The sequence below is a fragment of the Puma concolor genome, chromosome A1 (assembly GCF_028749965.1).
Source record: "Puma concolor isolate L17-30 chromosome A1, mPumCon1.1.hap2, whole genome shotgun sequence".
NCBI lineage: Eukaryota > Metazoa > Chordata > Mammalia > Carnivora > Felidae > Puma > Puma concolor.
In genome coordinates, this window is record NC_141667.1 from 149857973 (window position 1) to 149875688 (window position 17716).

The 17716-nt window shown below is 49.3% G+C and overlaps 1 protein-coding gene across 1 annotated transcript in view; it reads right to left on the reverse strand.

The window, feature by feature from the left end:
* The window catches only part of ADAMTS2 (ADAM metallopeptidase with thrombospondin type 1 motif 2), a 247565-nt gene that overhangs the window by 28377 nt on the left and 201472 nt on the right, over positions 1–17716 (reverse strand). Inside the window, exons 11-13 of the mRNA XM_025924101.2 lie at positions 5333–5478; positions 1824–1999; positions 1052–1185 (exon numbers count right to left, since the gene is read on the reverse strand). Coding sequence (XP_025779886.1) covers positions 1052–1185; positions 1824–1999; positions 5333–5478 — 456 coding nt within the window. The remainder of the gene's footprint in view (positions 1–1051; positions 1186–1823; positions 2000–5332; positions 5479–17716) is intronic.

Genomic DNA, 17716 nt, shown 5'->3' on the forward strand with positions numbered 1-17716 from the left:
TTATTCCTTCAAAATCTCCATTAATCGATGAAATACTTAAGTCTGTTCTTCGATTGTGCATGATGCTTACGGCTCATGTTAGTCATGTTTCTGAAATTCTTCTAACTGTGCTCTGACATCTTTAAGAACATGCTGGCTCGGAAGAGGCTGCCCCTCCCTCACGCTGATTCTTGGAAACAGCAAAGGGCTGGTGTGGGGGCACGCCTTTCATAGGTAAACCGACAATCCAGCAATCACTCCCTTTATCTGCCTCTCACGCACCAAGCTGATCCTTCCCCTGCCTGAAATCATCCTAAGACCAGGTACCAGGAAACTAGGGACCACCCCTACAGCCCGGAACCTACCTGGATTATTCATACTAACTAATCCTCAACTGTCTCTCCTGCTCTGTCTTGCCTCTCCCAAGGAAGTGCCAGTAAAAGCTCTGGCTTAAGCTGCCCCCCACTCCCTTCTACCTCCTGATCAAATCTGGTGCTTCCCCATGTGGCCCTGCATAGTTTCCCTCAGGAAACATAAGTAACACACTCTTCCTCAAAGGCATTGACCTCTCTGTGGGTCACTCAGTCACCTCCATTAATGAAAACCCTGTGGGAATTAAGGAGACACTGTTTTTTGTTTCTCAGGATTTGGCTTCACCACCTGAGCAGACTGTGAAGCCTGGCTGCCCAGCCGTTGCATCAGACAGGAGCCTCCTTTCCAGTGGGCTAAGGTGCCATGTGGGTGGAGAGAAGCCCTGGGCACAGGTCCAGTGGCCCCATACCCCACCTCCTTGCTCTTCTGGCCTCACCCCCTTTGGCTGGGGTGCCTGTGGTATTCCACCAAGCTTTCTGCTGGAGATTTCTTTGCAGATCTCATCTCCCAGCAAGACAAGAAGGAAGTCAGCCTCTGTGACCCTACAATCAGTTGTGCCTACTCAGTCTTACCTCCAGGATGTGCCTTGTTCCAGGTGCTGATTCTGACACTATGCACGCTTAGCCTCAGACCACCCAATAACCCCACAAAGCTGACACCCTGAGCTATGCCCACCCCCCGCTGGCCTCACGGCCCTCACCTTGCACTCCCCACGCACACAGAGGCTGAAGGCGTCCTTGTAGGAGCAGCGTGTCCCATCGTGCACCATACGCTTCATGGACACCACCTCCCCGGTCTCCTTGGACTGGCAGTAGAGGTGACATCTCTCCTTGGCTGGAAGGGAAGCAGTGGGGTGTTGGCGAGGCAGGCTGGCTGCACCCCTTGCTTTCCTCCCAGGTTTGCTCAAGAGAAGCACCATGCAAGGGAGAAGCTCCCTCGAGGGTCTTAGGATTCTGCCCCTGGGACTGGGGCAGAAAGCGAAAGGAGGCAGGTGGCTTCCACCCCCCTGGTGTGTCTGTTTTGGGGCCTTTGACCCTGGGCTATTGCACTTGGGAAGACCTTTTCCCAACAGAGCCAGGTTGATGTTGGCGTTGATCCCAGAGACTCTGACAGCCTTTCCCTCCAGACTGCATGCCCCCTCCAAGAGGGGGACCATGTCTGCTCTGGCACCCACTCTCTGGACTGTACGAATTGGGCCTGTGGCAGGCGCTGGGCTGGGGTAACACACACACGGGTGATGGAGAGAGCACAGCAGGCCTGTGTCCGCCGCCCACCCACCCCAGCCCAAGGCCCAGAAGGAACTGGAGCTGTAAGTTTAAAATGCCAGGACTGGCCCTGGCAGCTACGGCAGTCAGGGTGGGCTCCGCTGATAGCCTCCGCTGATGAGCAGCACAGGACGGTGTGAGCTGTGCCCCACCAGTGCCCCGGACCCAGCAGCTGAGCACCCGCTGGCCCTGTCTCTGGGGGCTCACCATCCCGGTGCTCGTGGGGCAGCCAGTGGTGCTGGGCGTCACCGTGCTCGAAGTACAGGTCCCACTGGCGGCACTGCTCCTCGCGGAAGTCAGCCAGGGTGTCAGGGCAGTCCTGGGGGTTGCACAGCTGGAAGTCATAGCCAAGGCCAGAGCAGGTGCGACCCCCATTGGCTGGGCTGGAAAAGAAAGTGAAAGCCTTGCAGCTCGGTGCCACCAGGAGGAGAGGTAGAGTCTCAGGTGTGTGTGTGTGTGGGGGGGCAGCTCCACAGAGTGACGGGACCCAGCCCTGCCCTGTCGCAGGAGCATTAGCTGGGCCCCAGGGCGCCCTCCCACCCCCCAGCTCCTGTCACCATGACTATGCACCAACAGTGGGATGTTGACTGGCTATTTAGGTTCTGCCATTACTGGGACATTAATCTCAAGATGGAAGAGCTGGGGGAGTCTCCTTCACAGCCGGGCAGAATCGCGCACGAAACCAGAGAATCTGAAACCGCACAATCGCGCACGAGTTCTCAACAAGGGTCAGGCATGCAGTGGACACTGGGTTCACTGGCTTTCTTCCACCTCAGAGACTCTAAGCAGTGCTCATCCACAGAGCCTGGCCCCACGCATGGCAAAGATCAGAAAAGGCTCTGGCTGTGGGCCAGCAGGTGCCTCTGGCAGGCGGGGCGATGGAGTGGGGCAGACCGCACCCCCAGAGGAGCTGGGGGCCTCAGAGCTGCCATCTGCCAGGTGTGGCAGGACCCGAGGTCCTACCTGAGACTCGGGCAAAGGTCATGCTCTGTGCATGTGGCGGGGTGGTAAGTGCAGCCACGTGCAGCACAGCAGAGTGAACAACAAAAGGGACTCCCCTAGGGCCCTCCTCGCGTGCCACGTTCTGGAGGAAAGTCCATGGAAAGAATGATACAAGAAATGTGTGGGGAGAGAAGAAACCTCAGTGTTGGATGGGGAGGGTGAAAAGGAGGAGCAGCTCTGAGATTCACACCAGGGCCACTGATGGGACCGCAGAGAAGGACACCAATGAGGGCATCACCGGGAGGGGGTGCAGGTGTGGGAAGCCAGTTCCCAGCGACTGTCTGGGAAACAGCAAGAAGGAGGCCTACTGACTCCAATGGAAACCGACACTAACTTTGAACCAGAAAGTGAGCTGGAGAATTCAGGGGTGGTCGGGGAGGAAGACCAAGCAAAGAGTCAGATGCTAGACTGCCTGTGGTTTTGCAGTCACAAAGTGGGGAGAGCCGGTGACAGAGAGGGACTGGGTCCAGCGAGCAAGGCTGGCTGTGAACTGTGCAGGTGTCTTCACGCTGGCCCCAGTATTTAGGAAAGGCTGTGAAGCAGCGCAGGGAGCCATGAGGACAGACAGTCACCCTCTGGAGAATGCATGAAAGGGAGGCCTGTGGGGCCCATCTGAGGTGCTGACAAACAGGCTGTGTGGAGCCCAGGGGCTCTGAGGTACTCTGGCCCCCCGCAGCTACCCGGGTCCCCCACTGATGGTGATGTAAACAGTTTTCATAGTTCCTGCCGAGGCATCCACACTGTCTGACAGTCACTGATGTGGAGGGAATGTCGGCACCAGGCAGGGGTTGGCTAATCTCCGGGCATGATAGCTTGTGTGAGAAGACAGCTCCTGTCACTGCTGCCCTGTCCTTTGCTGCCACCAAGGAGGCTGGGGCAGCCAGAGGGGTAAAAATTTCCTCGAGTGCCCAGATGGAGAAAGACAGAACGTGGAGCCCCCCTCCCCAGCCTTGAGCCTGTGTGAGCTCCCCCCAGGGCCGTGCCAGGGGACAGGAACTTTGCTGTCCTCACCCAGCACCCCAGGGCCTCTGAGGTTCTAACTTCCTGTCTTGTCAATCTTGAATCTCATCCCGAGGCAGGTATAGTAGCCCCAGGGGTGCTTGAAAGGAGCTGGGGATAGGGTACTTTGCACCTGACCAGGATGGGGCCTGAAGCCCTTGGGTAGGAGCTAGTCAGAAGCATGAAGCACCAGCTGGAGTGCCTGGCCCTAAGCACAGGTGACCCTGAGGTTTGGGCTTTTCCAATGCTGGACTCCAGGTCGTGGGTCCCTTCCTGACCAATGTGGACTTGACCCCTCTCCCCAGAGCCTAGATTGCTGGCCCCCTCGGGCACCCCAGGAGCCAATTCAGGGCCTGGCCAACCAGAGCAACCAGAAATGCTGCAGAGACCAGGGTCTAGACGGGCCTCAGAGACCTGCAGGGCTTAGATTTGGGGGTCACAGGCTCCTTTGAGAAGATGATGTGAAGCCAAACACCTGCCCCTGAGAAAAACACAGATGTACATAAAGTCATATGCAATTCCTGCTGAGACCATGGTGGAACCCAGAGAAGGGTGATGAGCCTAGGACTCAGGCTTAGGGTTTGGGGCCCACCCCCAAACATCGAGGGGGTCCAGGTGGGTGGAGGACGTGAGTGAAGATGGCTGGGTCTGGATGCTCTGGAAGCCATTCACCGCTAGCCTGTAGTTGGGCCTGGTGTTGCAATGAAAGCTGGAAGCTTTGAAAGTCTGAAAGCTGGAAATAAGATTCTCTTTCTTTTTTTTTACGTGAAATTCCAGATTTGTTGTATTTTCAGGAGAATTGAGATCTTTAAAATACTGAAAAGGCCAAAGAAAGAGACAAAAGCCACATGTCCCCTGGCAGCAGCAGGGCCTCCCTGGGAAGACGGAAACCTGAGTGAACTGTTGTCTACGTGGAGGGGGGCGGGATTCAGCCCACATTACTGCACGTGCACCCACAATACACCTACAAGGTAGGCTGTCTGAGGCCCGGGGCTCACTGATGCACCCCGAGCCTCACAGAGTTGCAGGGGCCCATGGGCACATCACCATGGGTGAGGAAAGGTGGAGGAGGGCGTGAATAAGGAAGGGCACAGACCTGAGAGATCTTCACAGAGTGGGGGTATAACAGGGGAGATTCAAGGACCCTGGGGGAGGACAACACAGCACAGGGCCTTGGGTCTGCATGGGAGGCAGGAGGAGGAGCCCGTTTGGGAGTGGGAGCTGGCAGACCCCAGGGGCAGCCTCTCTAGGTGATCTGCACCATACATGCCTGCAATGGCATGTCCCTGACTTTGCCTCTTGCCTGACTGCAGACAGCGGCTCCCCTGCTCAGGCTCCCAGCATCCTGGAGCCCATGAGGGCCCTCCTCCTTATGCCCATTTCCCTGTCTCTATGATACCTTACTCCATGCCCTTGACCAAGAAGGGCAGAGGAAGCTGGTGTCTAGAAGAGGGTGTGGGCCAGGTTGGGGGAATGGCCCCAGGCCAGAGAATTGGAGACCAGGTTTCCAAGCCTCTAGGCCTGGCTCGGCCACTGCAGGCTGCATGACCTTCCCCTCTAGGAGTCTCTGCTTTGTCCCATGAACGGTGAGGAGGACACCCTCTGCACAAGTGGTGTGCAGCCATAGGAACCCTGCAGGACAGGGTCAGCCAGGGAGGGGTCTTGGGGACCTCAGCTACCACACGGGAAGGCGCGAAACAGCGCGGCCAACTCACTGTGGGTTGTCACACTGGCGGGTCCTGAACTTCACACCTGTGCCGCAGGTGCGTGAGCAGGAGCCGAACGGACTCCAGGCGCCCCAGTTGCCATCTCGTTTGAGAATGTCAGGCGTCAGCCAGATGCAGTGTCCTTTAAAGCAGTGCTGAAAGAAAGAAGGTCACTCCTATGACCCACCACTCCAGGGCCACTCAGACACCCCATACCTTTCTACCTGCAGTTCCTTTGAGATTGGTTTGGCTCTAGAGGTTCTGAGAGAGAGCAGACCCTACTCGCCCTAGAAAGTCAGAGCCCCATCAGGAGGTGCAGCGAGGTGAAAGACACCCTCCTCCCCCCTGACCACCGCCTTGGTCTCCCAGCCATCCTCAACATCCTGTCCAGCCTGCTGTCCCCTCCGCCAGAGCCTGCCCCACACCATGTCCCCAGGTAAAGCCCACACCAGGCCCTTTCATAAAGATGCAACCGGCAGGTCAAGCCAGTGACTCCAGAGACATACAGGATCTACTTGTTTACGTACAAAAGGCAACTTCAAGGACATATAATGGAAATGAAGGTCAGTTGACAAGCTGACACGCTAAAAATTCAGGAATACAGTGAGTAGAACACTTGAGCCCAGGGAACACAAATCCACAGCATGAATCTGGTCACACCGCTCCCCAGCCTGCCACGGGGAAGACGCTTATGTAATTCAGGGCCATTTCAGGAAAAAAGATTACAAAATTTAAAATACTAAATCAGATAGGAAATGGAATACTGACTTAGGATAAGAAAAGCCATCACAAAAAGTTAAAAAGTTAAAAGGGTCCAGTACCACAAACAACCGGAAGCAGAGAACAATGATTTTTTTTCAGATTCACTGACTGTCACAACTTTTCATAACTTTTCCTGCAATTCTTTTTAGTATTTTTTTTTTTTGAGAGAGACGGAAACAGTGTGTGTGAGTGGGGGAGGGGCAAAGAGCAAGGGAGGGAGAGAATCCTAAGCAGGCTCTGCGTTGCCAGCACAGAGCCCCATGACAGAGCCCCATGCGGGGCTCGAACTCTGGAAACCATGAGATCACGAACTGAGCTAAAACCAAGAGGCGGACACTTAACCAACACCCAGGCGCCTCCTTTTCCTGAAATTCTGACGGTACACTCGTCCATTTCCTCCTCACAGGACACCTGGACCGCAGGTTCACGAACAGGAGCCGAACAGACCCCCGGGCACCCCGGCTGTCATCCAGTTTCAAGATGTCATTTTGTAGTGGAACTGTTTTCCGTATTGAGAATAGAAAGATAACACAGCATGCCTCAGCACACTTTTTCCGTGAGGGCCAGTAGCTACTTTGGCTGCATGATTTCAGTTGCAACTACTCAGCTCTGCCACTGGGGCATGAACACGGCTACCGACAACAGATAAGTGAATGCACTGTGTTCCGATAAAACTCTGTTTACAAAAACAGGCAGCAAACAGAAACATCTACAGTGGACCTGTGAGGAGCCGGGTGAACTCTCTCCTCAGTAGGATAACCACGTAACTGGTGAAAATCCTTTTTTGTTTTTTAACAACCACTCAAAGTATCTGGAAATTGTTCTAAAGTCGATACAACAAATAGAGAAGTTTATTCACGAATGTCTACTAGAGGTGCCTGGGTGGCTCAGTTGGTTGAGCGTCCCACTTCAGCTCAGGTCATGATCTCGCAGTCTGTGAGTTCGAGCCCCACGTGGGGCTCTGTGCTGACCGCTTTGAGCCTGGAGCCTGCTTCGGTTTCTGTGTTTCCCTCTCTCTCTGCCCCTCCCACACTCACACTCTGTCTCTCTCATAAATAAATAAACATTAAAAAATTTAAAAATATTAAAAACAAAATAATGAAGGCCAGAGGCAGTGGTGTTAATCAAGGATGACCAGTAAAATTAGCTCTCAACAATAAAGGTGAAAAAAATATTCCCACACAAACAGCAACAGGGAGATTTCGTTGCTAGCAAGATGCCTCGTAAGAAAATACTAAAGGAAGTTATTCAGGCTGAAAGCAAATGGCACCAAAGAATAATTTAAATTCTAGAAGTTTCTAGAAGAAACACAGACTACCAAAACCAACTTAATAAGATATAGAAAATCAGAACAGATGAATAACAAGCAAAGAGGTTAAATTAGTGATTTAAAACTTCCCACAAATTATAGCCCAATCCCAGATGGTTTCTCTGGTGAAACATTTAAAGAAAAATTAATACCAATCCTTTAAAAACTCTTCCAAAATATAGAAGAGGAAGAAATTTCCCTATTCATTCTCTGAGGCTAGCATTAGTCTGATACCAAAATCAGACAAAGACCTTTATCCCTTATGAAAACAGATGGAAAAATCCTCAACAAAACCCTAGCAAACCAAATCTAACATCATATTAAAAGATTATACACCATGACCAAGTGACGTTTACCCAGGAACGCAGGTTTAACATCTGAAAATAAATGTAATAAACCATATTAACAGAATAAAGAACAAACTGTATGATTGCTGCAAGACTCAAAAAAAGTAATCTGGCAATATCCAACATCCTTTCCTGAAAACACACACACACACACACACACACACACACACACACACACTGGACAAGGAGCAGAAGAGAATTTCCTCAATCTGATAAAGGACATCGAGGAAATACACACAGCTAACATCATGCTTAATCATGAAGGGATGAATGCTTTCCCTGTGATCAGGAACAAGACTTCTATGGGAATTTACCACTGGCACGTTGGTTGGTAGGAGAGATGTAGGTATGGGAATGCAAGCTGGTGCAGCCACTCTGGAAACCAGTATGGAGGTTCCTCATAAAACTGAAAATAGAACTACCCTGTGACCCAGCAATTGCACTACTAGGTATTTATCCAAGGGATACAGGTATGATGTTTCGAAGGGACACATGCACCCCAATGTTATACAGCACTATCAACAACAGCCAAAGCATGGAAAGGGCCCAAATGTCCATCAATGGATGAATGGATAAAGAAGATGTGGTATATATATATATATATATATATATATATATATACACACACACACACACACACACACACACACACACACACACAATGGAGTATTACTTGGAAATCAAAAAGAATGAAATCTTGCCTTTCACAACTATGTGGATGGAACTGGAGGGTATCGTGCTAAGTGAAATTAGTCAGTCAGGGAAATACAAATATATGACTTCACTCACATGAGGACTTTAAGAGACCAAACAGATGAATATAAGGGAAGGGAAGCAAAAATAATGTGAAAACAGGGAGGGGAACAAAACATAAGAGACTCTTAGATATGGAGAACAAAAGAGGGTTACTGGAGGGGTTGTGGGAGGGGAGATGGGCTAAATGGGTAAGGGGCACTAAGGAATCTACTCCTGAAATCATTGTTGCACTATATGCTAGCTAATTTGGATGTAAATTATAAAAAATAAAATAAAAAAAAAAAGACTTCTAATCAATATTGTACTGGAAGTTCTCGCCAGGACAAGTGGCCAAGAAAAAGAAACAAAAGACATCCAGACTGGAACGGAAGAAGTAAAACTATCTCTACTTGCAGATGACATGATCTTATATAAACTCCTAAAGAATCTGCTAAAAAACTATTAGATCCAATAAAGAAATTCAGTGAGATGGCAGGGCACAAGATCCATATAGAAAAATCAATTGTTATTTCCGTGAATTTTATTCTATGAATAAACTGAATGCAAAACTGAAAATCTATCTACAATAGCACCAAAAAGAAGAAAAAACCTTAGTAATAAATGGAGTCAAAGAAGTGCAAAATATGTACACTGAAAACTACAAAACACTGTTGAAATAAAGATCCAAATAAAAAGAAAGACATCCCATTTTACGGTCAGGCTGTTAGTATGTCGACACTCTAGATTCAATGTAATCCTATCAAAATCCCTACTGGAGTTTTGCAGAAATTGAGAAACTGCTCCTAAAATTGACATGGACATCCTCACCAACACTTGTTATTTCTTTATTTTTTTTGGTTCTAGCCATTCTGACAGCTCAAAGGACTGGTAACAGCCAGAACAATCTTGAAAAAGAACAAAGTAGGGGCAACTGGGTGGCTCAGTCAGTTGAGCATCAGACTTGGCTCAGGTCATGATCTCACGGCTCATGAGTTTGAGCCCCGCATTGGGTTCACTGCTATCGGTGTGGAGCCTGCTTCAGATCTTCTGTACCTGCCACCCTCTATCCCTTCCCCACTTGTACTCTTCTCTCTCAAAAATAAATAAATCTTTAGGAAAAAAAAGAAAAAGAACAAAGTAGGATGACTCATGCTTCCCTACTTCAAAGCTTAATACAAAACTACAGTAATCAAGACCATGTGCCCCTCCCATAAGGAAAGACAAATCTATTGATGCAACAGAATGCATACTCCAGAAATGAGCCCTTACATGTGGTCAGTTGGTTTTCAACAAGGATGACAAGATGATTCAATGGAAAGAGAAAAGTCTCTTTGATAATGGTGCTGAGATGACTGGAAATCCACACGCAGAGAAGGATGAAATTGGATCCCTATCTCACACCTCACACAAAAAAATCAGCTGAAAATGGATCATAAACCTAAATGTGAGGACTATACTCCAAATACAACACAGAAATACATCTTCTTGACCTAACGGCAATGATTTCTTAGATACAACGCTAGAAGCACAGGCAACAAAAGAAAAAAAAACCGATACATTGGACCTCACCAATATTGAAACCTTTTGTGCATCAAATGATACTGTCATGAAATTGTAAAGACAACCCACAAAATGGGAGAAAATGCTTGCAAATGATCCATCTGATAACCCCAGTATGGGACTTGTATCCAGAATATATAAAGAACTCCTATAACTCAATAATAGAAAGATGAATAACTCAATTAGAAAATATGCAGAGGAAATGAACAGACATCTATCCCCCCAAAAGAAACACACACATATATGTGTGTGTATGTTTGTGTGTGTATATATATATATATATGAACAGCCACTAAGCACATGGTGAAAAGATGCTCAACATCACTAGAGAAATCAAAACCACAGTAAGGGGGTGCCTGGGTGGCTCAGTCCGTCAAGTGTCTGACTCTTGATTTCGGCTTAGGTCATGATCTCATGGTTTGTGGGTTGGAGCCCTGCATCAGGCTCTGTGCTGAGTGTGGAGCCTGCTTGGTATTCCCTCTCTCTCGCTCTCTCTCTCCCTCTGCCCCTTCCCCACTCATGCAAGCATGCACATGCTCTCTTTCTCTCTAAAAAACAAAACAAAACAAAACAAAAAACCACAACAAAGTAACACTTCACATCCACATCCAAGAAAAACACAGAGTACAACAAGTTCCAGGGAGGATGTGGAGAAATCAAAACCCTCACAACAATGCTAGCTCAAATGTAAAAAAAGTGCAGCTGCTTTGGGAACTGGTCTGGCAGTTTTGCAAAACGTGAGACAGAGAGCTGTGGTAAGATTCAACAATTCCACTCCCAGGTACGTATCCAAGAAAAGCGACGCATCTACCCATAACTCATACAGGAACGTTCATAGCAGCATCTCTCATAAGAGCTGAAAAGCAGAAACAATTCAGATGCCCATCGAATGATAAATGGATAAATAAAACACAGTGTTATCTCCACAATGGATTATTAGCCACTAAAAGGAATAAAGTATGGACACACACTACAACATAGATAGATGCTACAACGCGGATGAGTCTTAGGAATGCTATACTATTAAAGAAAGCCAGGAACAAAGGACACATATTATATGAGTCCATTTATAAGAAATGTCCCGAAGAGGCAAATCTACAGAGACAGAAAGTAGATTAGTGATTGTTCAGGACTGTGGTGGAGGCTGAGTGGAGAGGATTGACCCAGAGAGACTGCTAACCAGTACGCGGCTTCTTTGGGGAGTGACAACAATATTCTAAAATTTGATCATGGTGATAGTTGCACAACTCTGTGAATATACTGAAAACCACGAACTGGTGATTTTAAATGTGAATCACATCTTAATGAAGCTGTTGGTGGGGGAGGGGAGGAAACCAGGTGGCAGGAAGCATGGGTCTGTGTGTGACAGCTTGCTAATCCTGGTTTGAACAGGTTGAGGGAAATATTTTCTTCATTTTTTTTAAAGTTTATTTATTTATTTTGAGGTGGGGAGGGGCAGAGAGAAAGGGACAGAGAGAATCTCAAACTGGCTCTGTGCTGTCAGTGCTGAGCCCCAGGTGGGGCTCAATGTCATGAACCGTGAGACCGTGACCTGAGCAGAAATCAAGAGTCCTGACACTTACCTGACTGAGCTACCCAGCTCCCCTTCATTTTTAAATTATTGATAATTTAGATAAGCTATTGGTGGTGTAATGGGAACACTGAGATGATCAAATCTGGAGACACTGCTATCCAGTTTGTTTTCTGATGTGGATTTCAGGGCATTTCAAGTTTTCTCTCTCAGCCTGATTTTAAATGCTCTCTGGATTGGGAACACTCAGTAACAGTTCTGTTGACATTCTTACTTATTGCAGGGGTAATATTCTGAGCTTCATGTTGTCTTTGATGTTGTCAACATTTCATGTCAAATCAGAAAGAAGTTTAAATGCTTTTCCAATGTGCTCATCAAACTCACCCCTCTTCATTAACTGAATCCAGTTAATGTCAAACATTTCAAGAGCCTGTCTGTTCCTTCCCTTTGATATTTATCTCTTCCTCCTAATGAATGGCTGCTTTGGGTTTGATCTGAAACCTTTTCTTGTTACAAATAATTTTTGTGATAAAAATTTTTTTTTTAACATTTATTTATTTTTGAGAGAAAGCGACAGTGTGAACGGGACAGAGAGAGAGGGAGACACAGAATCGGAAGCAGGCTCCAGGCTCTACACTGTCAGCACAGAGCCCAATGTGGGGCTCGAACCCACGAGCCATGAGATCATGACCTGAGCTGAAGTCGGACGCTCAACCGACTGAGCCACCCAGGTTCCCCTACAGTTAAATTTTTGAAGTCGGCATTACTTCTCCTGATTTCTTTACTCCTTTTCCTCCTCTTGCCTGCTATTAATTTTTATCTGAATTTTATTTAATACATAAATTTGAAAATGACAAAAGATGGTACCTTTATGCATCTGTCCAAATCAGAAGTCTGTAATTTCTCCCTTATTTTTTTACCGAAGAGTTCCAAAACAACTTTCAAAGTTGCAGTTCAACTGGTGTATTGAAGCTTCATCAACGTTTTGAATAAACTTTCTGCATCCCATTTGCACTCAGCTTTCTCTCCTGGTCTCTGAAAATTTATTTTAGCACCTCTTATACTTTGAAATCCATATGCTGTGAGGCGTGGACAGCTTTTTAACAAGCAGACCATCTGGTTACACTTAGCCTTTTTAAAGAAACACCCAAGTTGGATCTGTGTTTAAAGGAGCCCGTCTGCAAGATAAACCTCAGAAGCAAACATAAACTGTTGCCAATACGGAAGCCGCTGTGCCCTCAGGTATAGCTGAGCCACTTTTTCCGCAATGATCTGAGGGCCATGAGCTGCGTACCACGCAGATTCCACAGTGAATTGACGTGGTGGTGGCCAGAGTGTCTCTAGACGTTATTCCTGCCCCTGGACAGCTACAGTCAGTAACTTAACTGGACACGAAAGATACTGAGACCACATACACAAGCCAGCAAACAGACTTCAAATGCAATTTCTCCTTAGTCGAAGCCACAGAGCACGCATTACCACTCTACTGCCGGTGCAAGAAGTATATCGGAGGGGAAGGGGATGTGCAAAGAGAAGTGATCTTAATTGATTACAGTTAAATTACTTCTGCAAACTTTACGAAAACACATGACCATGTGAACACATGACATCGTAAGGGGCCCAATGGAAGTATGAGGTGCTGGAGCACACGCATCCTAAGATTCATGGTGGATTCACCTCTGCTCTTCTCTCAAAACCTTCCGCAGGCTCCTGCTGCTGCAGGATTCAGACTAGCTCTTTAGCCTAGCCTGGCCCTGCCTGACCGGCTCCTACTCGCCCCTCCTGCCTCATTGCCCACCACCATGCCAGGCACCCAGACACTGACTGGTCTCTGGACAGACCACACTTGCTTCCCTCCCAGCCTTTGAAAATGCTGCTGCTCAGGAAGCCTAACACTCCACTTCCTTCCCCCACATCCAGGGCAGCAGATGCCAAAAAGACATCCCCCTTCAGGACTGAGGCTCTCGCTCCCCCAGCCATGAAGTGTGTTGGTTGTCCATGCTCACAGTCGAGTCCTTCTCCAGGAAATGCCCTCAGCCAAAGAGCGCTGCCTAGCCCAGAGTCATGCCTCTTTCCTGGGAATAGCCACAGCCAACCACTGGTCAAAGTTGGGCACAGGTCTGAAAGTTCAGCCCAGAGCTTTGGGTGGGGTCTGCTGAGACCCATAACGTGGCCATATTGCTATTTGATACCTCACTCTTCCCACAGACGTGATCCTGCAGGCGTTCCCCAGGAAGATGCCCACAATTGGATCTCTGTCTCAGAGTCCATTCCTAGGGAGCCATGCTGCCAACTCTGTACCCACGTCACTGCCACGCTTCCCTCCTGGTTCTCCTCTCTCAGACAAACCCATGCCTGCCTCCCCTACCCCTGTGCACATCTCTGCTTGGGAGCCTGCCTCAGCTCTTCCTTCCTTCCTTCCTTCCTTCCTTCCTTCCTTCCTTCCTTCCTCCCTTCTCTCCCTTCCTTCCTCCCTTCCTTCCTTCCTCCCTCCCTACCTTCCTCCCTACCTTCTTCTCTCCCTTCCTTCCTCCCTCCCTTCCCTCCTTCCTTTTTCCCTTCCTTCCTTCCTTCCTCCCTTCCTTCCTCTTTCCCTTCCTTCCTTTCTTCCTCCCTCCCTCCCTTCCTTCTCTCCCTTTCTCCCTTCCTTCCTTCCTCTTTCCCTTCCTTCTCTCCCTTCCTTCCTTCCTTCTTCTCTTCCTTCCTTCCTTCCTTCCTTCCTTCCTCCTTCCCTCCCTCCCTCCCTTCTTCTCTCCCTCCCTCCCTCCCTCCCTCCCTTCCTTCCTTCCTTCCTCCCTCCCTTCTTCTCTCCCTTCCTTCCTTTTTCTCTTCGTCCCTTCCTCCCTCCCTCCCTCCCTCCCTTCCTTCTTCTTTCTTTTCCTTCCTTCTTCCCTTCCTCTCTCCCTCTCCTTCCTTCCTTCCTTCCTTCCTTCCTTCCTTCCTTCCTTCCATAGGCTTCTCACCCTTCCTAACCTACCAAGGGACTCCCAGACCTGCCTTCATACCAGTGTGAGCCCTTGTGAGGTGAGACAGAGTCTTCCACTCTCCAGATTCTCCTTCCCAGGGTCTGGGCAAGCAGTCAAAGGCTCCACCATCATAAGGCTGGTGCACAGCTGGCAAGCCTGGGGTCAAGCAGATGTGTCTGCAGGCCACCAATGATGCTGGTCATGACCTTCCAGACCACTGTTACCTCATATCTTACCCCAAAGTGCCCCTCACTCAATCATTGAAGAGAAGGAAAGAACCCACAGAAACACTGGCTGGTGGCCCCCCAGCTGGTGGTGCAAGGTGGGGCTGGCAGGAAGGGAAGAGGGCCCAGGTAAGAAGATGCTGTGGAATGAATGTTTGCATCCTCCCCAAATTCTTATGTTCAAGCCTAAGCACCAATGTGATGGTATTAGACCCATCACATGACCCGGTGGTCATGAGGGTGAAGCCGCTTATGAGATTGGCACCTTTATAAAAAGACACTAGAAAGACTATTTCTGTCTCTGAAACGTGAGGACACAGCAAGGGCAGATGGCATTCTGCAGCTGTCACCAGAACCTGACCCGTCTGGCATCCTGATCTCAGACTTCCAGCCTCCAGAACTGGGAGAGACAAATGTTGGCTGTTGAATCCCCCAGTCTATGGCATTTTTGTTACAGCACCCTGAGCTGACTCAGACACAGAGGGAGTGAGGGCTCCTGGCATCTCTGAAGGCTGTGACTGGGGTCCAACTTCCAAGTCACTGCTGGTCGAGGGCACCAAGGACCAGGAGGATGGAGGAGGCCAGACAGTGGTCCCCTTGTCCCTATGGGACAAATTGGTGCCAAGTCTGGAAATAGGAAGCTGGGTGGGACAAATCGGTGCCAAGTCTGGAAATAGGAAGCTGGGCTCAGGACAACTCAGAACATTCCACATTGTGATGGGCCACCTCTCCCACAAACTTGGGTCCAAATGCACAGAGGCAATACACATGCATTGTAGAGAACACGAAGCAAGGCAGAAAGAAAGGAAAACTACCCTTAAGTCCACCACTCAGAAGACATCCTTCCGATATTTTGTTTTATTTCCTCCTAAATGACTACGAGCATTTGACATCACCTCACGTGAACAATTTCATACTCTGATGCCTCAGTGCTATTATTTTAAAAAACATGTTTAAGGTTATTAAAATGCTTTATAAACATATGTTTAAATGCCTACAAATATTTCATACAATAGAGAGGCTGAAACATTTAAAAGCACAAAGCCACCTGTCCTGAGTGAATCCTGAGCCTGTGACAAATCCAAGGGAGCTGCTTCACAGGATAATACCGTGGAGAACACTGATGCATCCAGGCAGGGGCCAGGAATTCTGCTGGGTTGCTCTGAAAGCCTGAAAGGTAGACTGCCTGTTTCAGGGAAGTGCACGGTTAGCATTTCTGAACCACTGCGGTCCTCAGCCTTCCTCTACCTGCCAGCATGTGCCAGGTGGGTACCACATGCCAGGAGCCTGTGAGGATAAGTGAGCTGGACACTTAGGTGACTTGCCCGAGAAGAGAAAGGATGCCCGAGGTCACATGGTGAGGAAGGAGACTCAGGGCTTGAACTTTTGGGTCCAGATCCTGGGCTGCCCCTGTCACTATGCCTGCCTGCCCCTTCTCAGCTGTGCAAGGGAAACATGAGGCATGACACAGGGGCATCATGGGGCCCTTACACCAGGCCCATGTCTCTGAAACTAAATTCATGAAAACGGAGAGTGGGTGTTGCTTCCCCAAGATGCTGTGTGTCAATGTGAGAGCACTTGGAGGACTCTTTCCTGCCAACATGCTGAGGTGGGAGCCATCTTTGACCCCCCTCTGCTCCAACCCTGGCTCAATCAGGGAGGGCAAGGTGAGCCCACCAGCCTGGCCTGTGGGGCAGAGGGCACCTGAAAGGACCCTCTGTGCTTGGCCTGTCTCTGCTCCAGGGCGTGCCTGTCTGGCAGCAGATTTGAGCAACGTTGCCAGCACCCTGAACGGGGCACGACAGGGACAGGCTGTCACTGTAGCCTCCTGGGGAGCCATGGGTAATCACCAAGTTTTTTGTTTCCTGGATTCTGATGCTTTGACATCTGGACCCCTGCTGACCCTAAAGGGACTGCCCCTTCCAGGATTAGCCAGTTTCTAAGGATAGTAAACAACTCACCCAGTAGTGGGATTTTTAAATGCAAACCAACCAATAATCCAAAGCTGATGACCCAAACACTTCCTCTATCAGACTCTCACATTCAAGGTCACCTTCTCCTGTTCGAATCACCCCCGGGGAAAGGTACTGGATGATACCAGAGGTATCAGTCCCTCCTGCCCACTGAAATTATTCACATTGACCAATCCCAAGCCTGCTTACCCTGCCTCACCTGTTCCTTTCTACAGAAACCACAGCTGCTCCCATGCTTTGCCTCCTAACCTTACCCACCCTGGTACTTCGGAGCACGGCCCCCTGGAACCCTTCCTTCGGGATCCATGACAAACAAACTGTTTCTCTGATCTCTTGGCCTTCCTCCACGTCAAATTTTATGTAAATACACTGTACTATGAAACACAAGTCCTCCCTGTTTCATCTGCCCTCCCTGGCCTTCCTCACCAGGCTCCCGCCCTGCACCGTCTCCCACCTGGACTGCTCCTCTCACTTTTCGGGCGTCAGTGGGGGTCATTGACTGGGAAGCCTCTCTGGGTTCCCCAACTGGCCACTCCCCAGCCCCGTCCTCACTGCCTCTTCATGTTCATGGCTGACCGCCACAGACAGTAAGGTCTGAAGGAGGTGGAGTGAATGTGAAGGAACGAATGAATGAATGAATCTGACCGAGCAGACTGATGCTCAGGCCCACTGCCCACTTCTCTGTCAGAGGGCAACACGCTCCCCTCTCCCCTCTCAGCCAAACCCACCTCTTGATTCCATGGGAGAGCCATACACCACTGGCCCTTGCTCTTCCCCACCTTGATCCTCTCTGCTTCATCTCTCTGAGGCACGGGGCCCCGAACCCCAAGGGTGCTGTTGACATCCCCTGCCTACCCGGCCCTCACAGATTCTGACCCAGGGCAGGCTCGCCGTGAACCTAGAGGGTGGAGGGCGGGTAGTTCGTTTGTTTGCTCTCTCTAGGTCATCCCTGTGTGTGGAATGTAGGTACGGATTGTTTTGTCTCT